Source organism: Dermacentor andersoni, chromosome 1, assembly GCF_023375885.2.
Source record: "Dermacentor andersoni chromosome 1, qqDerAnde1_hic_scaffold, whole genome shotgun sequence".
In the NCBI taxonomy this organism is placed as follows: Eukaryota; Metazoa; Arthropoda; class Arachnida; order Ixodida; family Ixodidae; genus Dermacentor; species Dermacentor andersoni.
Genome location: NC_092814.1, coordinates 292,443,556 through 292,471,319, shown reverse-complemented (window position 1 = coordinate 292,471,319; position 27,764 = coordinate 292,443,556). Strand labels below are relative to the sequence as shown.

At 44.1% G+C, this 27,764-nt stretch overlaps 1 protein-coding gene across 1 annotated transcript; it reads left to right on the top strand.

Moving 5' to 3' along the window:
* The first annotated feature begins 573 nt into the window (after positions 1–573).
* LOC126548590 (cytochrome c oxidase assembly protein COX18, mitochondrial) lies at positions 574–27,764 on the top strand. Its single transcript, XM_050196845.3, has 5 exons — positions 574–1,075; positions 7,621–7,768; positions 12,080–12,204; positions 22,234–22,344; positions 26,172–27,764. Exons 1-5 carry the CDS (start codon positions 614–616, stop codon positions 26,355–26,357), a joined length of 1,032 nt encoding a protein of 343 aa, XP_050052802.1. The 5' UTR covers positions 574–613; the 3' UTR covers positions 26,358–27,764.

Here is a 27,764-nt window from a genome sequence, read left to right as displayed (position 1 = left end):
GATCTCGAATGTTCGATGCTCCAGGAAGGATTGAACAAAGTTAACAATTCGTATTCCGGGGCGCGCGCTTCTTCGAGCGCCGAGAGTACGGCTTCGTGTGTGATGACACTGTCGAATGCTTTCCGTAGGTCCGCGTCGACCAGGATGCCATGAACCTTCTGTTTCTGCCTACCCCGCCGCTTCCTGGCACAACGGCGGAGCAAAAAGATACTCATGAGTACAAAGGAGTATGGAGTGTATGGAGCCTCAGCATTTCACTCTTCAAAAGTCCGCGGCACAGTTCGTTTCATTCCTGAGCCCGTTTTTAATCATGAAGCTTCGCCACAGAGCACCTATACAAGCTTCGCTGCTAACTGAAGTGAAACTAATTCTAGACCGCGATTGGCTTCGTTATCTTTCCACTCTTTCTGCGCCGTAACTCATAGAGTTAATATAGTACATCTATGCCGTAACTGTTTCAGCCTTCGGCCTCCAACACGTTTTTTTTGTTTTCTCTAGAACAAATTTGGTGAGCCATAAATTTTGGCACACAACAGTGTGTTGGCTTTGCGGAAGAGGCAAAGTCGGTAAGGCAGCCGAGACAAGCCGCATCTAGAACGTACGAAAACTCGAAATGTTTCGTGTTTCAGTAGTGCGATCACACCTCGACGCGTGCATTGCATGTACCTCCTCCGCGGGCCGCTTTTCTTGCCTAGCGGTAGATCGCACAAAGTACTTGAAGAATAGAGCGCCGGCATCTTGCTGCAGTGTATTCACTGTTCGGGATTTTTCGTTGCAATCATGGTCGCAAACTTTGTCGCAGTCGACACCCGTAGCGTACGCACAGGACTTGCTGGACGCAGCGCATTCAGCAAGTGGACTTTCGTGGGGCTCAACCATTGTGCTCACGTCTCTAGCCCTCCGAGTGGCTGTCACGCTGCCACTTGCTGTTTACCAGCACCACGTGCTTGCCAGATTCGCCAACCTGGATCGTGAAATGGCTAGCATCGCCCAAGAGCTGAAGCGAGAGACGACGCAAGCTGTGCGCATGTTCAATCTCACTGAGAAGCAAGCGCGGCACCTCTACCGTGTAAACGTGCGTTTGTCGAGTAGTTTCACATGATCATTCTCGCTACATGGAACACGGCGTTGATGTGTGGTGTCCCGAGTGTTTGTGTGTAATTTGCAGTGTAGTGTGGATCGTTATTCCCTATGCAATGATATGCCATGCCGCATGTGAGCCTTCTCACCTCACGCCACATTAAACGCATTCGGAAATCGGATAGCCTATTCAACGTCAACCCTATTTCGTGTTTCCGATTTGATCTGTATAAGTTTGAAGAATTCAAATTCCACTGCTTGGCTTACGTTTTAGGTACTTATGTCATTTTGTGGACCACAATCACTGACAAAGGTAATATTACAACATCAGTCAAGGCCGCAAGTTCGGCTGCACGTGTTGTCTTCGATTTCGCCTCAATCAAAGTGGTCAGGGTGGCACAAGCAAGTTGTCGTAGATGTCTCCCAAATTCTCAGTAGCATGCTTCAGAATGGCGTAACCCTACAGTTGTCCCTATACAGACTTCCTTGAGCTCTATTGAGGACCCTGGTATTCCACAGGAAAACTTGAGAAACAATGTTCTGGGCGTAAGATAGACTTAGATGCAGTCATTGCATGTCAAATAATGATAAATTTAGCACCAAAAGCTCGTCCTGTATTTATATCATCCCCTCTCTGTGATCGTGTTTTTGGCGCTAAATTCATTATTATTTGATAGTTACAGAACTTTAGTGCTGGGCATTCCATTTTCATGGTTCAACAAGCATGCTATCTACTTAATGGAGAAGAGTATGAGGGCATTTACTATGCCTACCCTGCATCTGAAAGCCCTGTTGCAAAAGCCCCAAGCTCCGCAAGCCTGCAAGAGACTTATCCCAAACCGCAATCCTCACATACTAGAATCCCAGCATTCAGTATAGCCAATATTTCGGTTGCCCTTGTAGTGAAGTGACTAGGGTATATAGTAAGATGCAGATTTATTGATGCAAAAGTGTCAAATGGCTCATTGAGCAAAAAGCTGGCATCCCGCATCTGTAGCACCACCTAAATTCCTATTGGCTGCTACACCATGGCACGAGTGCGCCTTGATGGAGCAGAGTGGGCAAAAAGGTACACCTGCTGTCGCAGTAGCCTTCAGGTGTTGTGTGAGGGGAGAGTGCATTATCGCGATGCCAAATCGCCTTTGCTCTCGCTCTCGGACGCCTTTGTTATCCGCTCATTCCTTATCCGCACAAGCTCTCGCCTGTATTTTAACTGTGCCTCGGTAAGGCCAAATCAAAATGCGCCAAGCGTCTCAACGTGCTCGAATGCCCATAAAGAGTTCATAACTTGAAGAGCTCCTTCATATGGACATTAATGCTTTCGCATTTGCAACTCGTAAGCAGTGCTTAGGTGTCCGCGGAATTTTTGGTCAGTCTGAGGACCTGAGGCAGGAGCTTTTTCTTTTATCTTACTCGTTTATTTTTTTTGTTTGTTTGCTTACTACCACTGTGCCAACTGCAATTTTTTGCTCTCATATGAAGCAGATATCTGTATGTGTCATCATCATCATCAGCCTACTTTATGTCCACTGCAGGACGAAGGCCTCTCCGTGCGATCTCCAATTACCCCTGTCCTGCGCCAACCGATTCCAACTAGTGCCTGCGAATTTCTTAATTTCATCACCCCACCTTGTCTTCTGCTGTCTTGGACTGCATTTCCCTTCTCTTGGTACCCATTCTGTAATCCTAATGGTCCAACGGTTATCTTACCAGCGCATTACATGACCTGCCCAGCTCCATTTTTTTCTCTTAATGTCAATTAGAATATCGGCTCTACCCGTTTGCTCTCTGATCCAAACCACTCTCTTTCTGTCTCTTAACGTTACGCCTAGCAATCTTCATTCCATCGCTCTTTGCGCGGTCCTTAACTTGTTCTCAAGCTTCTTCGTCAGTCTCCAAGTCTTCTTCCAAGCATGCGGTAGATAGCATTGGAGAGATTGTGTCTGCTTGTCTTACCCCTTTATAGGTATCTTCCTACCTTTCTTGTGGAGAATTGAGGTAGCTGTGGAATCTCTGTAGGTACTTTCCAAGATATTTACGTAAGTGTCCTGTACTCCTTGCTTACGTAATGCCTCTATGACTGCTGGTATCTCAACTGAATAGAATGCCTTCTTGTAATCGATGAAAGCCATACAGAGAGGCTGATTGCACTCTGCAGATTTCTCGATTACCTCATTGATGACATGGATGTGATCCATTGTAGAGTATCCCTTCCTGAAACCTGCCTGTTCCCTTGGTTGACTTTAGTCCAGTGTTGCTTTTATTCTATTGGAGATTATCTTGGTGAATATTTTACATAATATTGGAAGTAAGCTAATGGGCCTATAATTTTTCAATTCTTTAACGTCTCCCTTTTTGTGGATTAGTATAATGTTGGCATTCTTCCAGTTCTCTGGGACCCTTGAAGTCGATATGCATTTCGTATAAAGGGCCGCTAGTTTTTCAAGCATTACGCCTCCACCATCTTTGATTAAATCGACTGGTAGTCCATCTTCTCCTGCCGCTTATCCCCATTTCATGTTTTGCAAGGCTCTTCTAACTTCACCGCTAGTTATAGAAGGAGCCTCTTTAACCTGTTCATTACTACTTTGAATGGAGGTATTGTTTCTGCTTCGGGTACAGTACAGGTCAGTATAGAATTCTTCCGCTGCTTTTACTATACCTTCGAGATTGCAAATGATATTACCCTGTCTATATTTCAGTGCATACATCTTGGTTTGTCCGATGCCTAGTTTCCTTCTTACTATTTTCAGGCTGCATCCATTTTTTACTGCTTCCTCACATTATAATTTCGAATACCCCTAATTTTCTCCTTGTTGATTAGTTTTGACAGCTTTGCGAACTCTGTCTGATTGCTTGAGTTTGACACTTTCATGCTTTGTAGTTTCTTTATTAGGTCCTTTTTTACTTGGGAGAGCTTACCTACTGGTTGCCTTGGGGCCTTACCTCCCACTTCAATTGCTGCTTCTGAAGCCAGCCTAGTTATGGTTTCATTCATTGCCTCTATGTCATCTTCATCTCACTGTTCTAAGGCTGCAAGTTTGTTTGAAAGTGCCAACCTGAATAGAGCTAGAGCGTAGAGCTTTTAATGGTTCTTCTTCTATCGAATATTTTCAGCCTTTCTTACTGGTTCGCATGTTGTAGTTGCCACTAAGAATGACCACTCGGTATGGCAGACCAGAAATGAAGCAATTCTTAGTGAAAGATACATTACAGTATACGGTGGCACATGTCCTAGACCACAAAGCAGGACTGGGAATAGGCAGTGTGATAGAGCAAGGAGTACTGCAGAGGCTGGCATGCACAGGCAGATGCAATGAACATAGGGAAAAGCAAGGGGTGCTGACAAATGTTTTCGAAGACTGTACTGTGACATCATGATCCATCCATCACCTGGGTGCCAAAACCGAAACTGGTTCATAAAAAGAAGTAATAGTAAATTTAGGAGGCTCTGGACGTTGTCTCTATATTTTCTATGGTTTGGAGGGTTTGACGTTTGTTTAACGCAAAATGTGTCATGTCGAAAATTCAATGTCAGTACTCCATTAATCGATTTCTCATTTTATTACAGTGCTCAGTTTCATTTTCTTTCTGATCTTTCCCATAAAGCTAGAATGTTCTGAAACAAATGAAAGCATATAGGTGTGTGAGGCTCTCACGGCTGTCATAGTGCTGGTGTCTCCAGTGCTATTAAAAGATCTATGCAAAATATTCCTCATGCCCATTAATTTATGCTCATTTTTAGCCTCCAACTGCAGTACTTATAGCTTCATTTTTTGTCTGCTGAATGTTACAGAAAAAATTGGAAATGTTCTTTGTGCACATGCAGGTATGGTTTTCCTGCGTGCAAGTGAAGCAAGTCTGATTCCTAGCTATTTATCTTATCGTCTTTTCAAACAAAATGCTCTTTCTGCTGTAGTGGTGCTGGTTTGGCTTTGCCCTACCAGCACTCCCAGTGGTTCCAGAATAGTACTTCCAAACAAATCAATTCTTTCTGGGAGCACTATTTTCAATGAATTCAAGGTCTCTGCTCCAATTCTCCTTTCTACAGTGAAGATCTGTCTTTGCCAAGCAACTCAGTGTAATGCTTCTATAGCCATGTGAGTTCTTGATTACCTCTCGTCACTTTGAACATGGAGCCTCATCACAAATTTGACCAACTCGCACAAAAACAGGAGCACCAGCATAGATGCTCAATGCATTATACTGGAGAAGCAGTGATCCTCGTTTTGAATGCAACAAAAACTTGCACCTAGGCTTAATAATATTTTTTTAAAGGGTGTGTGTAATTGAATTTGTGATGGTGGCCCTCAGCATTTTTATTTTTCTAAGCAGATGTGCACCTTGCAGAGCAGAGTATATAGGTGGAGTGCTTGCTAGCTGTTCATCATTTATCAAACAGTAAACGTCAGCAGCAGTCACTGCTGTGGTCTTTAATGACAAAACAACATAAAAGAAACTGCTTCAGTACCTGAATGGACATATTTCATTAATGTGTGATTCCTCAAGTTGTAGAACATAAGGTACCACCAAAAGCTGGACGAGAAAGAGCACTCATCCCAGGTTTTCTCGTATGGTGTGCACATGTTGTTACCCTGTGTGCTATTCATTGTGACCATCGCAGGCATCACAGCACACATCACTCCCACGTAATTGTCAAGTGTGGCACGTGCACCACTGGAAGAATGTTCCAGTGGCACACAGCTGAGGCACTTGCTGACTAGCTGCTGCTTGTACCTTGCAAGCGTCGCCGTTAATAAACATTCATTATTTGTTTTCATAATAATCTACATCTGTTTTACCTACGCAGCAATCTTGCACACACATCTTGGCCCTCAGTGCAGTCTGCATTAAAGCCCCTCCATCCACGCTTTCGCTGACCAGGTTAAGTACCGCCAACCTACCCTCCTCTTCCATGCTCCTCTCGCACTCACCCCCTTAGCTTCAAGCGTCAAGTGGAACTTGCATAGCTTCAGCTTCCTTCAGCAGAAGTGATGCACTGGCCCATAGCTCTCCGTGCTTTGTCAGTGAAAAGGGATGACAGACAAAGTGTGCGGGCGCAGTGTGCACTCAACAAATGCACAGATGAACACGGATGATGCCTGCACGTAGGTGGAGGGGCTAGAGCGAGCTACTCAGGTTAGAGCCCACTGTTGCAGCTTATAAGCACCTGTGAGCATCCAACAGCACTCATCATATGATAAAGCAGTCATAGCGGAAATTCTAGCCGCGCAACTACAGAAAGCAAAAATGGCAGAACCGGAAATACTGGAACTGGAACTGGTGTGAGGGGAAAAGGTGGTGCACATCTAAGGTTGGCACTACTTAGCAAAAGCTGCGACAGTGTGTGGATGTCTGCATCAGTGGCTCTTTGGGCCAAGGCTTTATGCAACTTGTTTCTTTCTGCGCCAATGAGAAAGAAACATAGTGCACCGAGAGACCACAAAAGTGCAAGCAAAAATACATCAAAGCACAAAATTGAACCTTTGTCTTTCATGCATTTCCCATGGCCGAGAGAAATGCCACATTGAGTACAAAGATGTAGGTGCAGGCTTGCCGCTTCCCATTCATAAGCTAGCATTCAGCTAGGTTGTGTACCATGAGAATACCCCAGACTGGTATGTGGCAGGCGGCATTAATATACATGCACTAAGTACTTGCACTAGTGTAGTAGATGCCACAGCATGTGTAAACAGAGACAGTAGTAATCTCTGCACCACCTCTTTGAGTACTGATCTACATTCTATGAATTCCTACCAACTAGCCTGCTTTTCCACCATTAAACTAGCTTGCAGAGTTTTAGAAGGACTGACTATTGGGCTAGTAGGTCTTGCATTTTCACTCAGGTACATTAGCACAGACAAACTGTCTTGTTTGTGTTTGTCTGATCCAGCATTTTGTACAAACATACCAAAGTTAAATTACAGAATATGCACTGCGCCCAAAATTGTGCTTGGAATAGTAAACAAAGGTAAAAGACTTCAAATAAATGTTTCATTAATAAAGGGGAAATCAGACATCCACCCATTCGCAGTGGAATTTTACGAACGGCTACGAACGGGTGGATGTCTGATTTCCCCTTTATTAATTACTTCTCTCCACCTTGCGGGTTTCCGCAGAACTACTACGTCAAACACTTGCCTTTGCTTCGTGTGTTGTCGACAAATTTGACTTCGCCCTGCCATCTGCTAGCCGCCTGGTTAGCTCAGATGGTAGAGCGGCTGCCCCGGAAAGGCGGTGGTCCCGGGTTCGAGTCCCAAACCAGGACGAATTTTTCTTCAACTCTGAGGCTTTCTTTCGAGGAACCCGTATGGATTTCCTTTGTAGTAATTGCTACGAATGGGTGGATGTCTGATTTCCCCTTTATTAATTACTTCTCTCCACCTTGCGGGTTTCCGCAGAACTACTACGTCAAATAAATGTTTCAGCATTCAATACCTTAAAAAACAGCATAAAGTGCATCATTTCTTGATTGTTTCGCATGACCTTGTAGTCTAATTTGTCTGATATGTACTCAAAAGAGTATGCTTGCCTGTGCAGGTGAAGCGACACCTCCAGCGGCTTGTGGTCCGAGACAACTGCCACCCAATGAAGGCAGCTGTGGTGGTGCTATTCCAGTTGCCCCTGTGGGTTAGTCTCTCAGTAGCTCTCAGGAACATGGCCTTCATGCTGCCGTACCAGGACCTAGGCAAGTCAGCATATTACGAGCCAGTCATGACTTACATTATACAGCAGTTCTTAGAATTTTCCACAGTACATTCTGAAAAACTGAACACCCATATGGTTAATCTTATGCCACACAATAAACATCATCACCATGTGTGCATTTGCTTTCTTTAAGGCTGTGTGCCATGTACGCTCTTTGTCGAAAGTATATGAACTGTGTTGCCTACTACTGTCGCCTCAATGGCGAATATTTCGTATGCAGCACAGAGGTCTACTTACAAGGTTTTAATGTGAAGCATTCTTTGTGAACTTCAGGTGTTTTGAGTGTATCTGTCTATCGATCCAATCCATCCATCCATCTAATACAGTGTGTCCATCCATCCACCCACCCTTTCTCCCTTCCTTGTATATCAGAGGGGCTGCATGACATGCATGCATACTTAACATGAAGGGCACATAATGACATCAATGACATGACAGGTTTGTCATGGGATGTATGTTGTGACATAAATGGTGCGAATTAGATGATGGCGTCATGGTCATTTCTTTAACTCTGTATATATTGGGATATGAATGAAATGCATGCATGACCTGATATGGATGACAAGATATACAAGTGCATGTCATCTTATGACATGACTGACATCATGGCATGTATGTCATGAGATAAATGGTATGAGTGAGATGATGCCGTCGTGGTTGTTTCTTTAACTCAGTATATATCTGGACGTGAATGACCTGACATTCATGCATGAACTGACACAAATGACATGACATTATTGACAAAAAATGCATGAGCATGTCATCCCATGTCATTCTTGTCATGTCATGCACACATGTCTCGTCACATATATCCTGATACATATCAAGCTAGAGAAATGACCACGATGCCATCACCTCATGTTATTCATGTCATTCATGACAATCACGTCATGTCATTCATGTGATGCATGTCATCTTACTCATGTGATGAATATCCAGATATATAACTTGTTAGAAAATGGAACTGGCATGAATGTCATAAATGAGATCAACTATAATGGATTGAATGATAGAGCATGCATTTATTTAACTGGAAATATTCTGGGTATGCATGTGCAACATTAATAACATGTCATGCCATGTATGTCATAAAATGATTGGCATGAATGCCATGGTCTGTATGTCAAGCCATGACATGGTACCCATGAATGTAATGACATGCATGACAAGAATGAGATAAATTCATGACATGGGTGCATGCATGTATGGCATGAATGGCATTACCATGACAAGAACTTATGCCAACCCGTTGGAGCAAGTTATCTACTAACTTGGGCCGATGTTGCTTGTGTTCATGATGCCATAATGGTCGTTGCATCATCATTCCAGTTTCCTAGTCTGACTCGCCTCTGATTCTCACGTGCCATCTGCGCTCGAGCCAGGTGGCACGCGTAAGATCTTGGCAGCAGAACGCCAGTTGGTGGTTGCATTTGTTCAAACATCAATTGAAAAGCAAGTTTCCCACGAGTGGATATACGAGTGCCAGACAGCAATGTGCCTCCTTCTAGTTCCTCGCAAAGCTCGTGCCGGATTCTCACGGCCCTTGCCATCACCAGACCACTTAATCAAACATAGAGGCATGCTCTTTCCTGGTGCACATAGTGTCTGAGTACAACAACGCTGCATCTAATTCCACTATGGCAGCGTCATCATGGCTAGGCCAAAGCGAGCAGCTGCACCACGCCGTTCATCTGAATGGCTGTTAAAAGGACACAGGCTTTAGGTTGTGCTACAGTATCGCCATCAAGTCACCCATTTGTATCCTTTAAGACTCTTAAGTGATACCACGTGCTGCCATCAGTGAGCGTTTAGTTTCTGTGTTTCTTACCCATCTCGCACTATACATGCTACTCTTTCGCATCAATTCGATCATTTGCAGAAATCATGTAATCATCATTACTGTTATTGTTGTCTTGCTGCTGTCGTCGCACACATGCACTCGCGTTAATTCTAGTTCACTACTCGCGTTGCAAACACTAGTACTGCATTTACACTAACTCATTGGTCAACCTTGCAACGCTTTGCAGAACCCCAAAAAATGTTGCATAGCCAGCTGCCTGCAAAATACTTTGTGTAACGTTGATTCCCACAGTGCGTGGGATCCGCACAATTTTTCCACAAGACATGACAGTGAATGTTCCCTGTAAAAATTATTTTTTCCTCAATCATATCAAGCAGACAGCAGCAGTGCTGAGTTTGGCTCAAAGTGCGTGAAATTCTGTAGATCCATTTATGCAGCAGCACAGGGCACCATTGCATTTTTCTTTTCTTTTTTTTTCTTCTTTTTGCAATGTTTCAGTGAGATGGCCGCACATTCCTGTGGTGGGAATAATGCTTCCCACAGCCTTGTTGCACACATATAGCAAGTATGAATCCCACAGCCTGCAAAAGGGTTAAGGGAGTTCCTTTGGTATGCCGTAAGTTCCAATGCCCTGGAAAATGGAAAGAACAGTCTCGTACATAACACTCAGTGTTGTATTGCGTCGATATTGGACAAGATTATTTGAAGTTCTGTGGTGGTGAACCATGCTCAATACAAAGGGTGGGGCTACGAAATCCCTCAAGCTCACTTGGGACAGCACAGACAATGATTGTTTGCATTTACTCCTTTCATTTCAGCAACATGAATTGCACTGCAAAGATCACGTAGCTGTGCTAACACAAGTTCTTCGGGCCCTGCTTATTACGTGCCGGTAACTGGGGGTTTTATTAAGGCTGTTTTTCTCTGCCTTCCACCTATCCTGTAGTTTTGCCAAGCTCCCAAACATACCAACTCCTCACTATTCACAAGTGGTCTGCCTCAAAGTCAGACCAATTTGCGTACAGGTGAGTGTGTGGGAGTCCAACATGTGAAAGCATGGGGAAATGCCATAATTTTGGGAAGCACCGTCCAAGATGGGTAACATGTTTTAACATGTCTTAACTGTTCTCCAATTAGCTGCATACAAAAGCTCGACAATATTGATCCAAACTGGCATCACTTTGTTCAGTTGGAGGCTCAGTCGAGGTTCAGCATCCATGCAGGCTTCATCTTTGCAGTAGTGTGTCTCCACGACCTGATTGGTCTAGATGGACTTGCTATTCTAGCTTGAAATGACAGAACAAGTGTATTTTCACCACGGCTACATAACATTGTGTGTAAGCATTATCGTTAATGAAATGCCTTCTCAACTAGAAAACCTTCCACAAAAGCTCACCGCCCATGCTGACTGGTTGTGCAGCTGCAGCCAACAGTGCTTTCTATCGAGTTACCACTTCTAGATAACTTATTTGTGTGGCTGCATTAATGTTTACACCATTATTTGAAGGTAAAGGAAAATACTCTGTTTCGCAACACTGTCCGTAGCAAAGAGCAAACGTGCAAGCCTAGTGAGCCACCTTACATCAGCATTCTCTGTGCATTGGACGAACTGAGCTGACTTACTGGCACTCTGAAATGCCCTCATATTACAGCTTCCAATTATGCCAGTGATTTCAGTTTGGTCATGACATTTCACAATAGGCACAATTATGACATCGCTTTAACAGTTAGTGTTATTTCGTTACAAAAACAAGCTGTAACCAATATTAGCAGTGCTGTTGGCAGCCAGACTGGTGAAAAACCAGTCAAATGTCAGACCACATACCGAATCACACCATTCATCTTACGCTTTATGAGGTATGTAAAGGCACTAAAAGAAGCATTTGTAGTGCTCATTGAAAACACCTTATTTGAACATGCACTGCTTACTGTCTTTTTGTTTTGTCACACTCAAGCAAAAATTAAATTTTTTATGGCAAGAACCATTCACTTGCTTCATTGTCTGTGTTAGCCATTGTCTGGAGTCGAAGAACATTTTACTAGCTGTTTTCAAGTGATTATACTTTTATCACACTAATGCTTAGACAGTGTCTTATTGTGGCCTGGCACCTTGTTTACAATAAGTGCTTTATGTACAGTGGACTCTCTTTAAATGGAACCGCAAGGGACCAGGGAAATTGGCTGTTTATCAGGAGTTCCATTTACTGAGAGACAAAGCTGAATACAATTGCATAAATACAAAACCAGCCAACCATGAGGATGGTTTTCTGTTTAAGGGGCAGTTCTGTTTAACTAAACGATTTCCGTTTATTGAGATACCACTGTATATTATTTTTAACGCTAACACATCAAAGGCCTCAAGCATGTAAAACAGGCGCTACTTCCAAATAAGGCTCCATGTGTGGTTGGAGAGATGTTCTACAACATATGTACAGAAAGTAGTGTGTCTTTGTTGCTTTTTTATATGCTTTTGCAATGTTGCTTTTCTAGGAGCACAAGCCACATACCTGGAGCTGAGCGTTGGTGGTGCCCTGTGGTTTACCAACCTGACACAACCTGACCCGCTGCACATAATTCCCATCCTTGTGGGTTTTACTAACCTTATGAACATAGAGGTAGGTCTTGTGGTACATTCCTTATTCTTCTGTGTCCACTCAATCATATTTTTTCTCTTTCAACATGTTCAGTGGCTGGGGCATTCCATTTCTGAGCTCAAAGTCAGAATTTTGTCTCCTCTCTATTACAGAGGGTGGGCAAAATGCAAAAATACCAATGTGTTCATGTACTAGTACACCAAAAGACATAAACATCTGAAATAAATCTAGATAACCTCTGCTTCAACATCTATTGTACCGAGCTGCAGCTTTGGGACACAAAATCAATCAATCTTTTTGGTGGTAAACAAAACTTTATGCTGTTTGTGTCGTATAGAGAACATAACTCAGTGCTGCATCGGTTCTTTAGTTTATAGTTGAATCCTCAGTCTTGTAATTGCTTCCACTTGCATGCCTAGCAAACATCTTCTCATAACTTCTTTTTTCTGCTTTCTCTCAACGGCTTTCATTTGCTCATTGAAGACAGCAGGGAGGCAGCATTGTTGAGTCATGCACTACCTGCCACATCTATTTAGTAAATGTGTAGGACCAAGTACCATCTCTGGAATTCTGTCAGTTTTCAGACAAGAAATGGTGCACTTGTCATTCTACTGTCTATTTAATGCCTTCATTCTCTTACTGCACACTTTGTTCAGCCTGGCTCCACTTCATCTGCATACTGCTGCAATATAGACATCACTTGTCAGCATGAAGTAAAATAGAGTGGAATTGGGCCACCACAGTTAATACTAATCTGCTTATTTGCACATGTTTTCCCGTAGTTAACATAACATGCACATGCAGACCAGCAATTCCTTTATATCACCAAAAACTTGCTCTTCTTTAGTCAATGTTCGTTACAATGGACCATAATAATCGAACCAGAAAGGTAAATTATAACCAATGTAAGTTGTATCCAAAATTAGGGCTGCGGTAAGTTTCAGTATGGCAGAACTTCACATGTACTTCCGTCATCTGGTATAGGAACCCGGAGGCAATTGCAAAAAAGATAAAGAAACGGATTTACGGTAATGGCATTGTGGTAAGCTTTCTGTGGCAATAAAGGGAAAGCTATGGGGGCAAAGTGTGCCCAAAAAAAAGGCACTTCTAAGAAAATCACATTTTCATTCACGTTAGTTTAGGCTGGGTAAGAGAGAACATAAACCGCTCATTTACAATAGCAAAATGAGTCAGAACACTCTGCTGAGTGGCTTATTTGACTGATATTTCTACTTTTCTCTTCAGCGTCTGGGGCAAAATCGAAACCGTCGTGTGTGAAGCCACGCCAATTCAGTATCTGCTCCAGGAAACCAAAAGCACTGTCAAACACTGCCGGACTACTGGTGCAGTAACACATCTGCAGAAGCTCCGGCCTTGCAGCTTGCCCTTCATTGTCACAGAAAGTTGTCCATCAGTATAGCAGCATGCGATAGTAACTTGCGATTCGCTGATGATATTGCCTTGCTGAGTAACTCAGGGGACCAACTGCAATGCATGCTCACTGACCTGGAAAGGCGAAGCAGAAGGGTGGGTCTAAAAATTAATCTGCAGAAAACTAAAGTAATGTTTAACAATCTCGGAAGAAAACAGCAGTTTACGATAGGTAGCTAGGCATTGGAAGTGGTAAGGGAATACATCTACGTAGAACAGGCACTGACCGCAGATCCGGATCATGAGACTGAAATAATCAGAAGAATAAGAATGGGCTGGGGTGCGTTTGGCAGGCATTCTCAGAACATGAACAGCAGGTTGCCAGTATCCCTCAAGAGAAAAGTGTATAACAGCTGTGTCTTACCAGTACTCGACGTACGGGGCAGAAACCTGGAGGCTTACGAAAAGGGTTCTGCTTAATTTAAGGACGACGCAACGAGCTATGGAAAGAAGAATGATGGTTGTAACGTTAAGGGATAAGAAAAGAGCAGATTGGGTGAGGGAACAAACGTGAGTTAATGACATCTTAGTTATATAAATAAAATGGTGCAAGAACTCGTAACATGGTAGGGGTGTTGCGAAAAAAAAAATCATTTAATTTTCAGCCCTTTGAAATAACAGAACTTGCATGAGTGTGTTGTTAGAATTCAGATGCACGCTGTGCATACAGAAGATCCTTGTAAGAGCAATGCCTGTCACACAGGCCTGTGTTGATACCAAATCTTATAATACATTAGTCGCTCACTGGTACCTCAACAGGCAAGGTGAATGCAGGTGAAAGGCAACTTGAAGGGGCCCTCACCAGGCCACATAGCAAATTTTGGTTATACGCTATAAGTCATTACGTGCCCTCTAGGGAGCGTTCTGCCGCAAAAATTTTTCAAATCGGCTCATTAATAGCCGAGATAGAAATATTTCAGTGCCGCGAACTCATTTTAGGAGGTGGGCTCCACTGTCAAGTGAGACACTCTCTCCACTTGCCCCGTCTAGCCTCCGCAGGCGAAATTCCTTCCTTGCATTCTCCCATCACGGGCCCCACCTTCGCTTCTTTTTTTTTCTCATTTTTTCTGCTGCGTGGTGCACCTTTTCTGGCGGTTGCGTGTGTGAGCTGTTGAATTTATCTCGTTTCGCGCAGCGTACGATTTTGCGCTCTGTACACGAGAACACCTTACTAACGGTATAAGTCAGTGCTACACGAACACTGAGGCAGGCGCAAGCGGATCGCACAGCATGATCGCATGCTGGAACATGGTGGACAATGTCATAGGTGATAGTTTTGCCCTCAGTGCGCATGACTACACGATGTGGAAACAAGCAGACGAATCGAAAGTACATCTCTCTTGCTGCAGTCCAAAGTAAGACAAAAACACACAGTCATTCAGTTTGCGTGTTTTATTATTTCTCCAAACTTTCATTCGTCTCTTGAAGCAACAGATTACACAAATGACAGATGTTTCCTTGAATCATTCGCGAAGTGTCACAGGTCATTATGAGCAACGTCACAGCACATACATGTACGAAGGCGCGCTTGCTGATGTACATCATTCCCCGGTCTTGTAGTGCGGCACCCGCGAGGAGAAGGGCAAGTGGCATTTAGTCTGAAATTTCAGCTCTTTCTGCGGTGCGTAACGATGTAATTCTTAGCAGACACCATCGTAAATGCGCATTATATGCAGTGCGCTTGTCAGCTCAAAATGGCCAGACCAGGTAAAGGGCCCTTTAAAGGCATAACTATGGAATTAAATGTGTTATCAATGCATTGGGCACTGTGGCCTTCGAAAACAAATGACAGTATGGCTGTAGTCATAGTCTATTCAATTCTGTGTGTAATACTAAGGACACAAAAAAGTACACTTGCCTGCGTCACGTAAGGGTAGGAATAAACTATATATTTTGCTCAAATAAATTCACTTGTGAGGCTGAAATACTTCATTTTCTAAATCTTCTCATTTTCCTTTATTTTGAATCATTATGAACTGGTATGAACTGGTTAAAATCGTTATATTCTTGCTGTGGAGCTGTACCAGAAGCAAACCAGAAAATATGCAGAAGTCTGAACCTCAGCCCGAACTAAAACCGGAAACATTTTTGTTTCGACATCCTGATTGCATCCACCACAAACATCGGCTACAGTTCGTTTTTGACTCAAATAACTGGCGATAGAGAAAAGTGACAAGTGATAAGCACAGTCAAACCTCTAGCCCAAATGAGAGCTGTAATATGAGGCACTTTAAGGGGCCCTCATCAGACCACATCATAGCAAATTTCGGTTATACACTGAAAGTTGTTCTGTGCCCTCTAGGGAGTGTTCTGCCATAAGAATTTTTCAAATTGGTTTAATAATAGCCGAGCTAGAAATATTTCAGTGCACCGAACCCATGATTTCAGGAGGCGAGGGCCACCGACAAGAGAAACACTCACTCCGCTTGCCCCGTCTAGCCTCCGCAAGTGAAATTCCTTCCCTGCGTTCTCCGATACCGGAGCCGGAGGATCGTGTGGCTTCGCCTTTCTTTTTTTCTTTTTTATCTTTCTCATGTTTTTGCTGAGTGGTGCTTTCGGTGACAGTCTCGCACGCGAGCTGTTGCATTTGTCTCGTTTCAAGCAGCGCACAATCTTGCACGTTGTGCACAAGGACACCTGACTAACAGTATAAGTCAGTGCTACACAAACACTGAGGTTGACACAAGCGGTTCATAGAGCATGATCGCGTGCTGGAGCACGGTAGAAAATGACATGCTTTCGTTGTCTGTGCAAGCAACTGCACGACGTCCGAACAAGCAGACAAAATAGAAGTACATATCTCTTGATGCAATGTAAAGTAAAACAAGAACATGCAGACATTCGGTTTGTGTGTTTTATTATTTCTCTAAACCTTAATTCGTCTATTCATTCATTCATTCACAAAACTTTATTAGTGTCCTGAAGCCCGGTCTTTTCAGACCGAGGCGGGCCGCGTCCACGTCGGCACCGCCAGGCCGAGCCTTATGGCGTCATCATGGACCCTCTGGACAGCCCGTAGTTGATCTTGATAAGAAGAGATTGAGATCATCTTGTGCCAGTAAAGCCATTTTTCTTCGGAGTCGGCGAGAGTCGCGGGACAGCCCGCCAGCATGTGTGTGATGTCAATGATGCCATCGCACACGTTACATTCTTTCCTAATTTCTCTTTCGGGGTGAATTTTATTTATGAAATACAGAGTGGGGTACGTCCCGGTTTGCAGTAAACGTAGCGTGACTGCCTGAGCCCTGTTCAATCTTACGTGTGGCAGTGGGAATTGCCTACGCCCCAAGTAGTAATATTTAGTGATGTCATTGTAAGTTAGTAAGTGGTCTTTATGCTCCCAGGAATGGTAGTGGGCGTCGGTTCGGTTCTGACCGGCACGGCAAGCGAGTCCTCGTGCCAGGTCGTTTGTAACCTCGTTGAGGTTGGGCCGAGTCTCATCCACTTGTCCCATATGTGCAGGAAACCATCGGATTTCAGTTTTGATAGCTTCGACCTTGTCGATAATTTTAGCCGCAGTCCCAGCTACATAGCCTTTGTCAAAGCTCTTAATTGCTGCTTTGGAATCACTATAGATGAAAGACCATTTACGGTTCCTGATGGCTAGAGCAATCGCGGCTTGCTCCGCCACCGTGGAATCCTTAGTGAAGATGGTGACGGCGTCCCGTACCTCTCCCCGGCTGTCGGCTACCACGGCGGTGTAGGCCTCTTTGCCTTTGACCCAGGCAGCGTCTACAAGGGCCGCCTGTTCAATTAGCTGTTCAATTTCTTTCAACAAACCTTTCGCTCTCGCTTTTCTCCAGCTAACATTGTGTTCTGGGTGCATATTTCTCGGGAGGGAGGTGGTTCTGATCGCGTCTCTAAGGTTCGCGCTCAATTCTACCTCGGATTCCTTTGGGTTCATCGATCTATTGGGGTCTGTCCCTATCGCTTTGAGTATAAGCCTGCCCGCTCGCGTTTTCGTCAGTCTTTCCTGCTGCGCCATCTGTTGCGCTTCCGCCATTTCTTCTATCGTATTGTGCACGCCTAGGTTCATGAGCTTCACGTTCGAGGTGCTGATGGGTATACCTAGGGTAGCCTTCACTAACTTTCTGATCATAGTGTTTAGCTTGTTCAGCTCGGCCTGCGACCATTTAAATAGACCTGCCACGTAGGTGAAGTGACAGAGACCGAAGGCGTGCACTAGCCTTAGAGCGCTGTCCTCACCCAGGCCTCTGTGTCTGTTGCTGATTCTTCTTAGTAACTTGATGACTTGGTCCGTCTTGTTTGAAATGTGTTGAATGGCATTGAGGTTGGTACCTCCCGCTGCTATGTGGAAGCCTAAAACTCTAATCTTGTCCACCTGCTTGATCGCGGATCCATCGTGACAGCGTAAGATAATCTTGGGTTCCTCCCCGGGGACGTAGCCCCTGGGTCTTCGACCCCTGCGCCGATGTTTTAGGACCAAAAGCTCCGACTTTGCCGCCGAACAGTTGAGTCCCATCTCGCCTAGCGTGCTTTCCACGGCGTGTGTACCGTTGGCGCTCCATATGGTTATGTCATCGGCGTATATTGCAAAGTGTATACCTTCTATACTCTCCAGTTTCCTCGCGACTCTGGTCATTGCTAGATTAAATAACATGGGCGAAAGTACGGCCCCTTGCGGGGTGCCCCTGTTTCCCAGGTTCATCACCTTCGATTTTAGTTCTCCTAGCATGAGGCTCGCTTGCCTACCGCCCAGAAACGCCCTGACTACGCTGTATAGCCTCTCGCCCAACCCCAACTCGGACAGGACCTCGAGGATGGCCTTGTGCTCTGTGCGATCAAAAGCTTTTTCGACGTCTAGTCCCAGAATCGCTCTCGCGTGCACCGGGCTAACGTGTATGAGCTGGTGTTTGATCAGGAGCGTGGCATCCTGAGTCGATAGTCCGGGGCGGAAAACGATCACGTTATACGGGAGTATGTCATTTTGCTCGACGTATCTTGTGAGTCTGTTAAGAATAACGTGTTCCATAGCTTTATCTATGCACAATGTAAGCAAGATTGGACGTAGGTTATCCAGATGGAGCGGTTTACCCGGTTTTGGTATGAGGATGGTGTTGGCCATCTTCCATTCCTCCAGATAGTCTCCCTTTCTCCACAACTCGGTGAAATGATTCGTCAAGAAAGTGATCGACTCATCGTCTAGATTCATTAAGAGCTTATTGGTAATACCGTCGGGTCCGGCTGTCGATCTACTAGAGAGACCATGGAGGGCGGCCCGTACCTCACCCTCGGTGAAATCGCGTTCCATTTCCCCGCACGGTCCTCCCATGTACTCCACGCGTTCGTCGCTATCGCCCGGTTGTTTGAGCGGGAGATATTTGTCCGCGAGCTGTCTCTTGACTGCCTCCTGAGTCGTGTACTGGCTGACTTGATGTACCAGTTTTGCAATTGCAGTTCTCTTGTTTGACTTAGTGTCGCTCTAGTTCAATAGATGTTTGAGGATGTTCCAACTGCCTCCATGTTTGATTCTGCCGTCTGCCAAGTGGCAAACTTCGTCCCACTGCTGTTTCACGAGCATTCTCGAATGCTCCTCGATCTGTCTGTTTAGCAACGCTATCTTTTTCCTGAGCTTTCGGTTCAGTCTTTGCGTTTTCCATCTTTGCAGGATGGATTGTTTGGCCTTGATCAGATGCGCTAGCCTACTGTCTATGCTCTCTATGTTTTCTTCGGTCTTAATTTCTTTAGTGGCCTCCCTGAGGTCCTCTTTGAGCTGGTTGATCCAGGTCTGGAAGGACTGTCTGCCCGCTTCTGTCGGTTCCGATTGTAGTCTCTTCGCTCTAACTTTCCTAAAAAGGTCCCAGTCGGTGCACCGAAAGGTTCTAGTTTCATGTTTCGGCATACCTATACCTATGTGTATGATATAGTGGTCGCTGCCTAGATCGGTGCCCGAGTTTTCCCAACTAGCTTGTTTCGAGTTGTTGACAGAAGTTAGGTCGGGTGTAGAGTCCCTGCATGTGGGCGTGCCACAGCGGGTGGGGAAAGCTGGATCAGTGATCAGGCACAGTCCCAGGTCCGTGGCAAGGTCCCATAACCCCTCACCTTTCTTTGTATTCTAAGCGTATCCCCACGCTTGGTAGGGGGCATTAAAGTCCCCTCCGATGATGAGCGGGGAGCTCTTTGCGACTGCGAGTGCCTTGTTGAAAAGTGCCCTAAAGCTTTGTTTCTTGTAGGTGGGACTGCTATAAATGTTTAGGCAGAAGATACTCTGCGCCCTGCCCTTGTGCCTTTTGAGTACGACTTCTACTAGGATATACTCGATTTTACTCAATCCGAGATGGATATCGTGTTCAATAAAGGGTAGCTTTTTGTCAACGAGGGTGGCCAATCCCCTCCCGCAATCTTTATCTCCACATACCGATTTGTACCCGGTTAGCTTTACTTCATCCGCTAAAGTTTCCTGCAGCATAATTACTTTTGGTTTGACCCCCATCGATCTAATTAATTGGCACAGCGATGCCTTTTTGTTGTGGAATCCGCGAAAATTCCACTGCCACACACTAAAACTGTGGGCGCTATCCATGATTATTGAATGGGTTAACTTTGCTGTTACCCGCGATCGATCTCTTTGGAGCGCCCCCTGACGTTCCGGAGAGCGATTTTACACTTTCTGACAGATGTTGCATTGAATAATTCTTGAAGTCATGTGTCACTACGAGCGATGTCACAGCAGTGTGATGTACGTAGGCAGACTTGTGCAATACACGTTGACTCTCCGGCTGGGAACGCGGCGCCTGCGAGTAGGGGAAAACGGCGTTCTGTTTGAAATCTCAGCTCTTTTCGCGGCACACAGTGATGTAATACTTAGCAGACACGATTGTTAGCATGCATTGTACGCACGGCGCTTGTCAGCTCAAAATGGCCAGACGTGGTGAGGGGCCCTTTAAAGCAACACGAGGCGCTCCATTTCAGAGCCTGAATCCGGCTGCTGCTGCACTGTGAGATGGTTCCACCGTATTATGTGCTTCTCAATGTTGCTGTGGTGAATAGCAGCCTATATATACACTAAAAAACATAGTTAGTAGCAGGAATAGTATACCTAAATAGTGCGGCAAACCCACCTAATACCCCTGTCAAGCGGGCAAGTTAAGTGCACTTACGGGGAGTGCACTTCGGGACCTTGAGTGGCACTTTAGGCTACGGGGTGCTAGACAGGAAAACAGAGCGGTCTCACAGTTAAAAGAAAAGAAATGGTGACAGGGCCTAGACCCAGGCCATTAATTTGTCAGATTTTTAATAAAGTTGTTACCACCATCACAAAGAGCGCGTTTTTTGAAGATGTAGATTTTAAAAAAAGCTTCTAAAAAGTTATTGTTTTACGCTGTATTATAAATAACAAAGAAACTTAATTTATTTTTCTCAATAAAAAACTATATTTGTTATTGTAATAAGAGTGTTGCAAGTCAATGCCGGCCAAGACAAATACCTAGCCAATTCAGAATAACATGGCAGCATGTTACGAAGCGGCATTTGATCATGCTAGAACAGAATATGAGCGAGTTCTGTGCCCATTAATTTGTTAAAAGCTGTTCAACAACCAAAATGAACTTCTGTGTCCTTTTTATGCATTACATTGTGTACCATTGAAACCGCTGGCAACGAGGCTACGCACTGTTCCAGCAAAGTGCATTCCATGAATGCACTCCGACCGGAGTGCACTCTTCTGCGAGCCACTCTACTTGCGTCATTTAGATTTGGGAAAGTGCACTTAAACTGAGTGACACACTCCGTAAGTGCACTTAACTTGCCCGCTTGACAGGAGTATAAGTGAGAAGTGTGAGCTGTTTATCCAAAAGCACATTGTGTGTGGATCCATTGTAACGGGTGTGGAGTTATGGCTTCTGTACTCGGAGCTTGCTTGTTTTCCACATGGAATTTTTTTTAATTTAGAGGCTCAATAGTATACAGGAGTTATTCTTGTGCTAGATTATGAGTAGGTGCACAGCATGCTCGAGTGTTTCCTTTCTGCTAGCCTTGCAGGTGCAGCCGCAACACTAGAGGAACACCTGTTTAGGTTTTTGTAGTTATCAGCACATGGTGCATAATTAAAATTCAACACACTAAATGAGTTGCAACGTGCCATTATTCAGCCTAAAAAATTGAATCGCCCATTGAATGGCATCTGAATTTTTAGTTGCCAATAAACTTTAGAATATGTGGCAGTGCTGTGATCAAGCCTGGGAAGCCCAGTGTGTTTCAAAAGTCAGTCATTAATTGTAATACACTTATATTCAAAAAATATTTAAGGTGCGACTCAGCAAAACATGCACTAATAGTGTGCACTTGAACCTGAATGGCAAAACGCAGCATGCCCTCCTTCCTTCGTTACATACTGGTTAGAGAGAAGGACTCACATCACTGAAGTTGAGGAATAGTATCAGTAAAGATCCTCAATTCTGCTCTTGTGTTATTTTTATCAAGTGACACAAATAATTTACTTGACATGCACTGCTTTATCATCTCTAAAAAAATTGAAGGTGTTGCTTCATCTTAAAGTGCTAAACATTGAAGTGAGCAGGCTTATATGTTATCAGTGGACCGAACGAGCTTTGTTTCTCCCGGTGATATACTACTAACTATATGCCTTTGCTTGTGTAGTTTCATGTCCTGCAAAGGCAGAAGCACATGGCCAATCTGCGGAGGTGGATCACAAACTTCACCAGGGGTATAGCACTTGTCAGCGTGCCCATTGCATGGATCGTGCCTGCTGTAAGTGTGCTTGTTTTTCTCTTGTACTCTTAGTCACCCATCTTACCTGTGCACAAAGGTCCATCACAACCTCTGTTGCTGTCCCTTACCTACTTTGCTTGCATTCTTAACCAAAGTGAATCATTTTGGCAGAAGCTTCATTTTTGTGTGGCATAACATCCATTGATGAGTCGCTATGCAGTGTTCTGCTGCGTAGAAGCAGGTTACATTGTCTCTGTGACATGCTCTGTCCGCATATCACCGTTTAGTCAAGGGCGCTTACACGTGAGAGCTGGGCTGCCTTTTCCTGATGCTTGTGCACATGTGTGAGTTGTGGGAGAGAAATGTGGGGAGTGTGCTAGGTGTTACTATGGAGGACACGCTTTGCTCCGTTTACCCGTAGCCAATGGCAGTGAGTACTACGTGAGAACCAGCGCTTAGCTTCTTAACTTAACATCCAAATGGCTTCACAATGGCCGATACCAAGTCTGTTTCGGCAAAGCGTGCTATACAACAAATTTGCAATAACAACATGTCATTACTCATTGGTCTGCGGGCTGCTAAAACGGCACCTACCTAATCACCTCCCCCACCCACTTCACTCCCCTTGGCAGGAACCCTCCATGTCAGGCCTGGTGGTGAAGCATAGGTAAAAAACAACTACTGCAGAAGTCAAAGAGGCAAATTATAAAGTAATGCAGATTAAAAGGAAAAGCCCGTCAAACATGCAGTTTGAACTACGGACCTACCAATCACGAGCACAGTGCTGTCAAGGCTTCGCCACGAAACCATGAGCGCAGAGAAAGCTTATTCCAGAGCTTTTATCCACGGTCGCATAGTGCACCTCGGCGAGGAACAAACGGAGTGAAGAGTGCCATCCTGCGTAGTACCTAGGTGCAGTCCCCAGAAATTTCTCTTACAACTCGTGTATCTCTCACGTGTCTGCACCCTTGGCAAAACAGAAACATGCGCTCTGTCCACTCTGTCAGTACAAGTATACATAGTGCCATTGGGGAGTGCCCTGCCTGTTTGCTTGTACCAGCAGGGAACTTGAGTGTCTTCAGTAAAGATTAGACAACACTTTGGCACAAAAAAAAATGTGTATTGCAAGTTTTGTTGCAGAAAAAAAAAAATAGGATACACTGTCAACAAAAATCATATATTGCAAGTGCATTGTACAAGCATGCTGCTGGAAAAACTTTGTATAGTTAAAAACATACATTGAAATATTTTAATTCGAAGTAGTCAAAACCACTTATAGCATTACCAATTTTACCAATACTCGGTTGTAACAGTGAGCGGGCGCATCACCGTGAACTTTTGTGCGAGTTATATGGTAAAATAAACTGCTTACTACAATTTTCTTATGTCACATTATTGGTTACTACAACAATTAAAACTAGCTGCTGGGTGCCTGCGCCAAAAGAAAAAAGCAAGACAAATTTTTGCTAAAACAGTGGTGATGAACACAACTGTAATTGATGTTTAATCATGGCCCACCTTATAAAATGCTATTCATGTGGCTGCAAGGATAGTACAGTGACCGACCAATTTTTTGGACGGCTAATATTTCTGATCTGCTCAGTTATTTGAAACAATGGACACCGCACAGTGTGCCACTCGATTTTTTAGACTAACATGTCGCAAGCATCACGGCCATAAACGAAGTCATTGCTATTCAGGCTGTTGCCCATGCATATTTTAAGCGATTCCTCGGCTTTCCGAGTGCATATGGTGATCTCGGCATAAAATTTCAACGGTGGTCACAGATTCCCTATGAAGCGCTAGTTAGACCTAGCTGATGGCAGTGCAGTTCCTTGTTTATGGGGATAAGTGGGCATAGAGTTAATATGGTGATGGGCCGAAAGCTATCGCTCGAAACTCACCATACTCCTTTGATATGTTCAACCCCGTAGACTACATCGAGCATTGGGTGTGAGGTGACATGCACAGACTGATGGCCACATGTAGGAAGCGGTGTAGGATAATATTTTTGCTCCAGCAGACAAGGGCAAAAGGGAGACGTAGACACCATGATGTGCATCGCGGTGTCTACGTTTCTCATTTGTCCTTGTCTGCTGGTGCTAAAATGTTATTCGAGTTCATAACACGCCAAACACACAGCAGTGCTACAGATTGTGAAGCGAAGTTTGGTTCTGTAAGCGATATCTTCCGAGAACGCCTACCCACTTTATGTGCACGCTTATTAGACAAAATGGTGTAAGCTCATTTGTGGGCATAAAGCCAATAAAGCTCTAAACTGATTTTCTGCAGCACATCCTAAACTGACAGCATTGTGGAGCTAAAGTTGTGTGCGTGGTATCATACTTCGCCATGACTTCATGACAGCGCTCATAGGGTTGCATGATGGAAAAATGTAAAGCGTTCCCACGACCTAAACCATTGTGAAATTATAAGTAGATAATTTTTTAATGAAGCAAAACGCTCAGCAGATATCCGTAAAGTTTTACACTGTGCCAGCATTGTAAAAAACAACAAAATCTATTTTGCTGGCAGAATTTGTTGTTTGGGGAATTTGTGTTCGGACATTTTTTTCTGCACCAGCTGGGTCAGAAAAATTAATCTACCGCTGTGTATCCATAAAAAAATTAAGACAGCTTTTGAGAAAATTTTAGAAAATAGGAGGAGCACATTCTGTTACCAATAATTGATCTTCTACTGCTGGGCAGTCTTAATCTTCATTTAAAGTGGCTGCATTCCAGCAAGATCTGCAATCCTACATTCCAGTATGCTGAGATTATTATGCATGTTAAAGGTGATGAGGCTGGTTAAAATTACTGTCCCTTATCGCAGGCTCCCCTGCGGAATATTAAGCCCATTATTCTGACAGCAGTGGTGTCGCTGCCTGTCATAAGTGACGTTTTTTGAAAATGATAGGATACGCCTTTGTCAAAGGGAAGCACTAATCAGGGGTTGAAAAAGATGTACAGCTGAACACATGATAGGACAAGCCCTCTTGTGACTGGAAAATCACTGCAGTGGTTCACTGCAGCAGTGGAGCATTCCATGTAACTAGGGCAAAACGTAAAATGGATACTGGAGTCTGAAAATCATTGTGCTCATCTTGCATGGCTCTGCACTCTTGGCTCAAAGTAGTTGGTCACTCACAATGGCCATGCACTGCAGAGGACAGTGCACAGTCGTCCAATCAGTTGAGGCAAGTTGTGGCTATTTGCAAGATTTTTAGCCTCAAAGACGATGCAGACTGGGGAAACAGGGTTTCTCCCTGTGCTGGGGAGAAAAGGGGGTCCTTCAGCAACTCCCTCCACCCCCAAATGGGGAAAGGGGGAATGTGCGCGCCTTGGCTGCATTATTCTGGAACAGTTTGTGCAGATTGATAAAAGGTTGCATCTTTTTGCACTATGGGGCAGAAACAGTAAGACATAGATGAGTGAATGCTTGCTATAAATTCCCATGCTTAATGTTTTTTGCAAAGGTACTATGTCTCATTTCCATGCTCTGTCCTATTGGTATGAAACTAAAAATTATATTCTGTGGTTTTACTTGCCAAAACCACGATCTAATAATGAAGCACACTGTAGTGAGCGACTCCAGAATAATTTTGACTACCTCGGCTTCTTTACTGCACACCCAATGCACAGCTTACGAGCGTTTTTGCAGTCCACCTCTATCAATATGTGGCCACCACGGCTGGGAACAAACCCGCAATTTCGTGCTCAGCAGCACAACACCATAGCCACTGAGCTACCACGGCGGTTAAGGTATAGAAATCCACCTGCATGGCTTTATTATTCTGGTTTCTCCTGAGCAAGATTCACTTGTGCGAATTAGCCAGCAGTGACTCTTCTTTTCTTTACAACATTCAGGATGTTTCCCTCTACTGGCTCTGTTCAAGTACCTTTGCCCTGGGCCAGAACATGCTCATGGCATCCCCACGGTTTCGTCGAGCCTGCTCGATTCCTGTCACCTCATCCGAGAGCCAGACACCTTTCAAAGATGTTGCCAATCGTCTGCGACAGCGACTGGATGCTGCCTTCAGGACAGGCTCCTGATTCCCTTAGGCATGCTGTAATCTAACTGTTGCTGTAGTGATCTCAGGTGATCCTAGGAGGTTAATTGCCATGCTAACAAGACTTTGAGCACTACCCTTTTTTTCTTTATTGTGAGCTCCGGAGCAATGGCAGTGCTTAGAATCAAAGCGTGGTCAAATTTAGCATTACTTTTTTTTTTTTAGGTATTGTGGAAAGTCCGGACTGGTGCTCAATATTTATGTGCTAAAATTAGCGGTACTTCTACAGTGAGAGGGGTCTAGATGATGGGTACGCAAAAGACAAAGATCACATGTATGCAGAAGCATATAGCAAGGTGTTTTTTAGGATCAAGCGTCGTGCAGAACTTATACTGCAGGTAATTGTCACACAAACGCACCTTGCTTTCTGCTCACCATCTAAACTTGGTCTAGGGTGCATCACATGTCTGTCTGTGAAACAACAAAAGCTGTTTCTTGTTCGATCCTAGTTACTTTTCCACATAAACTAGGTAGTTTTCAAATCTCCCTGTTTGTCCTGCTGAGGTCATTTAAATCCTTTCTGTTCGGCAAGGATAGTTCAAGGTAACAAAGATGACAGAGAACAGTGTTGGGTTTGCAGAATGCATTGATGTGCTAGTTTGTGAAAATTCATAATAAACCTTAGCGCAAACAGGACAACACAAGAAAGAAAGGACAAGGTGGTACTCTCAACTGACATCTTTATTACACCGTGCCCCTACGTATAAGAGCCCAGACATAAGAAGCGTATGCAGTGAAGCCATCATGACAACAGAACGACATCATACAAAAGGTTCCATAGAACAAAATTCAGTGTTGTACAGAGCAATAGAAGCAACACTGACACATTCTGATCCATGCGACCTTATAAAGAAAGCTTATAATTTTCATGCAGTAGTATCACAGGTCTTTTTCAATGTCTAAGTCTCTTTAAGAAGAGGCTGTTATGCGCACAGCACATTGTCCCATCTTTATTTTGTGTTGTCTTGTAAGCACTACGGTTTATTAAGAGTGTTAGGTCTTCTATGTACGTAGATTTTTTTAATGAAACGAGTGCCTGCAGGTATCTTGTACAAAAAAGCAAGGCGGAAGAGGTCTGTGACTTCTTTTCTCTATTTATATGAGAGAGGCTTGCACTATTAAAGTTACTGATATCACTGAATTCTTTTGATATTGTTGCCACACCTTGTTTAAATATCTACAGCTCAAATTAAAATGCCAGCCTGATGGCTTAGAAACTGGTGGTTTTCTATTTTCCATTAAATTTCAATATTATGGAACATATATTTATGCTATGTAGATGTCATCTTTAGTATGTATGTGGGTTCTGATGAGAAGTCTACTTTCCCTTCACTTTCATGCTTTTTAGTAAATTCAAAAGGGAGAACAATAAATGTTATTTGAAATTTTG

Coding starts and splice junctions, on each gene's coding strand:
- LOC126548590 (XM_050196845.3), top strand. CDS start 614: ATGTTTCGTGTTTCAGTAGTGCGATCACACCTCGACGCGTGCATTGCA. Junction 7,769..12,079: donor GCTGCCGTACCAGGACCTAG/GCAAGTCAGCAT, acceptor TTGCTTTTCTAG/GAGCACAAGCCACATACCTG. Junction 22,345..26,171: donor TTGCATGGATCGTGCCTGCT/GTAAGTGTGCTT, acceptor TACAACATTCAG/GATGTTTCCCTCTACTGGCT.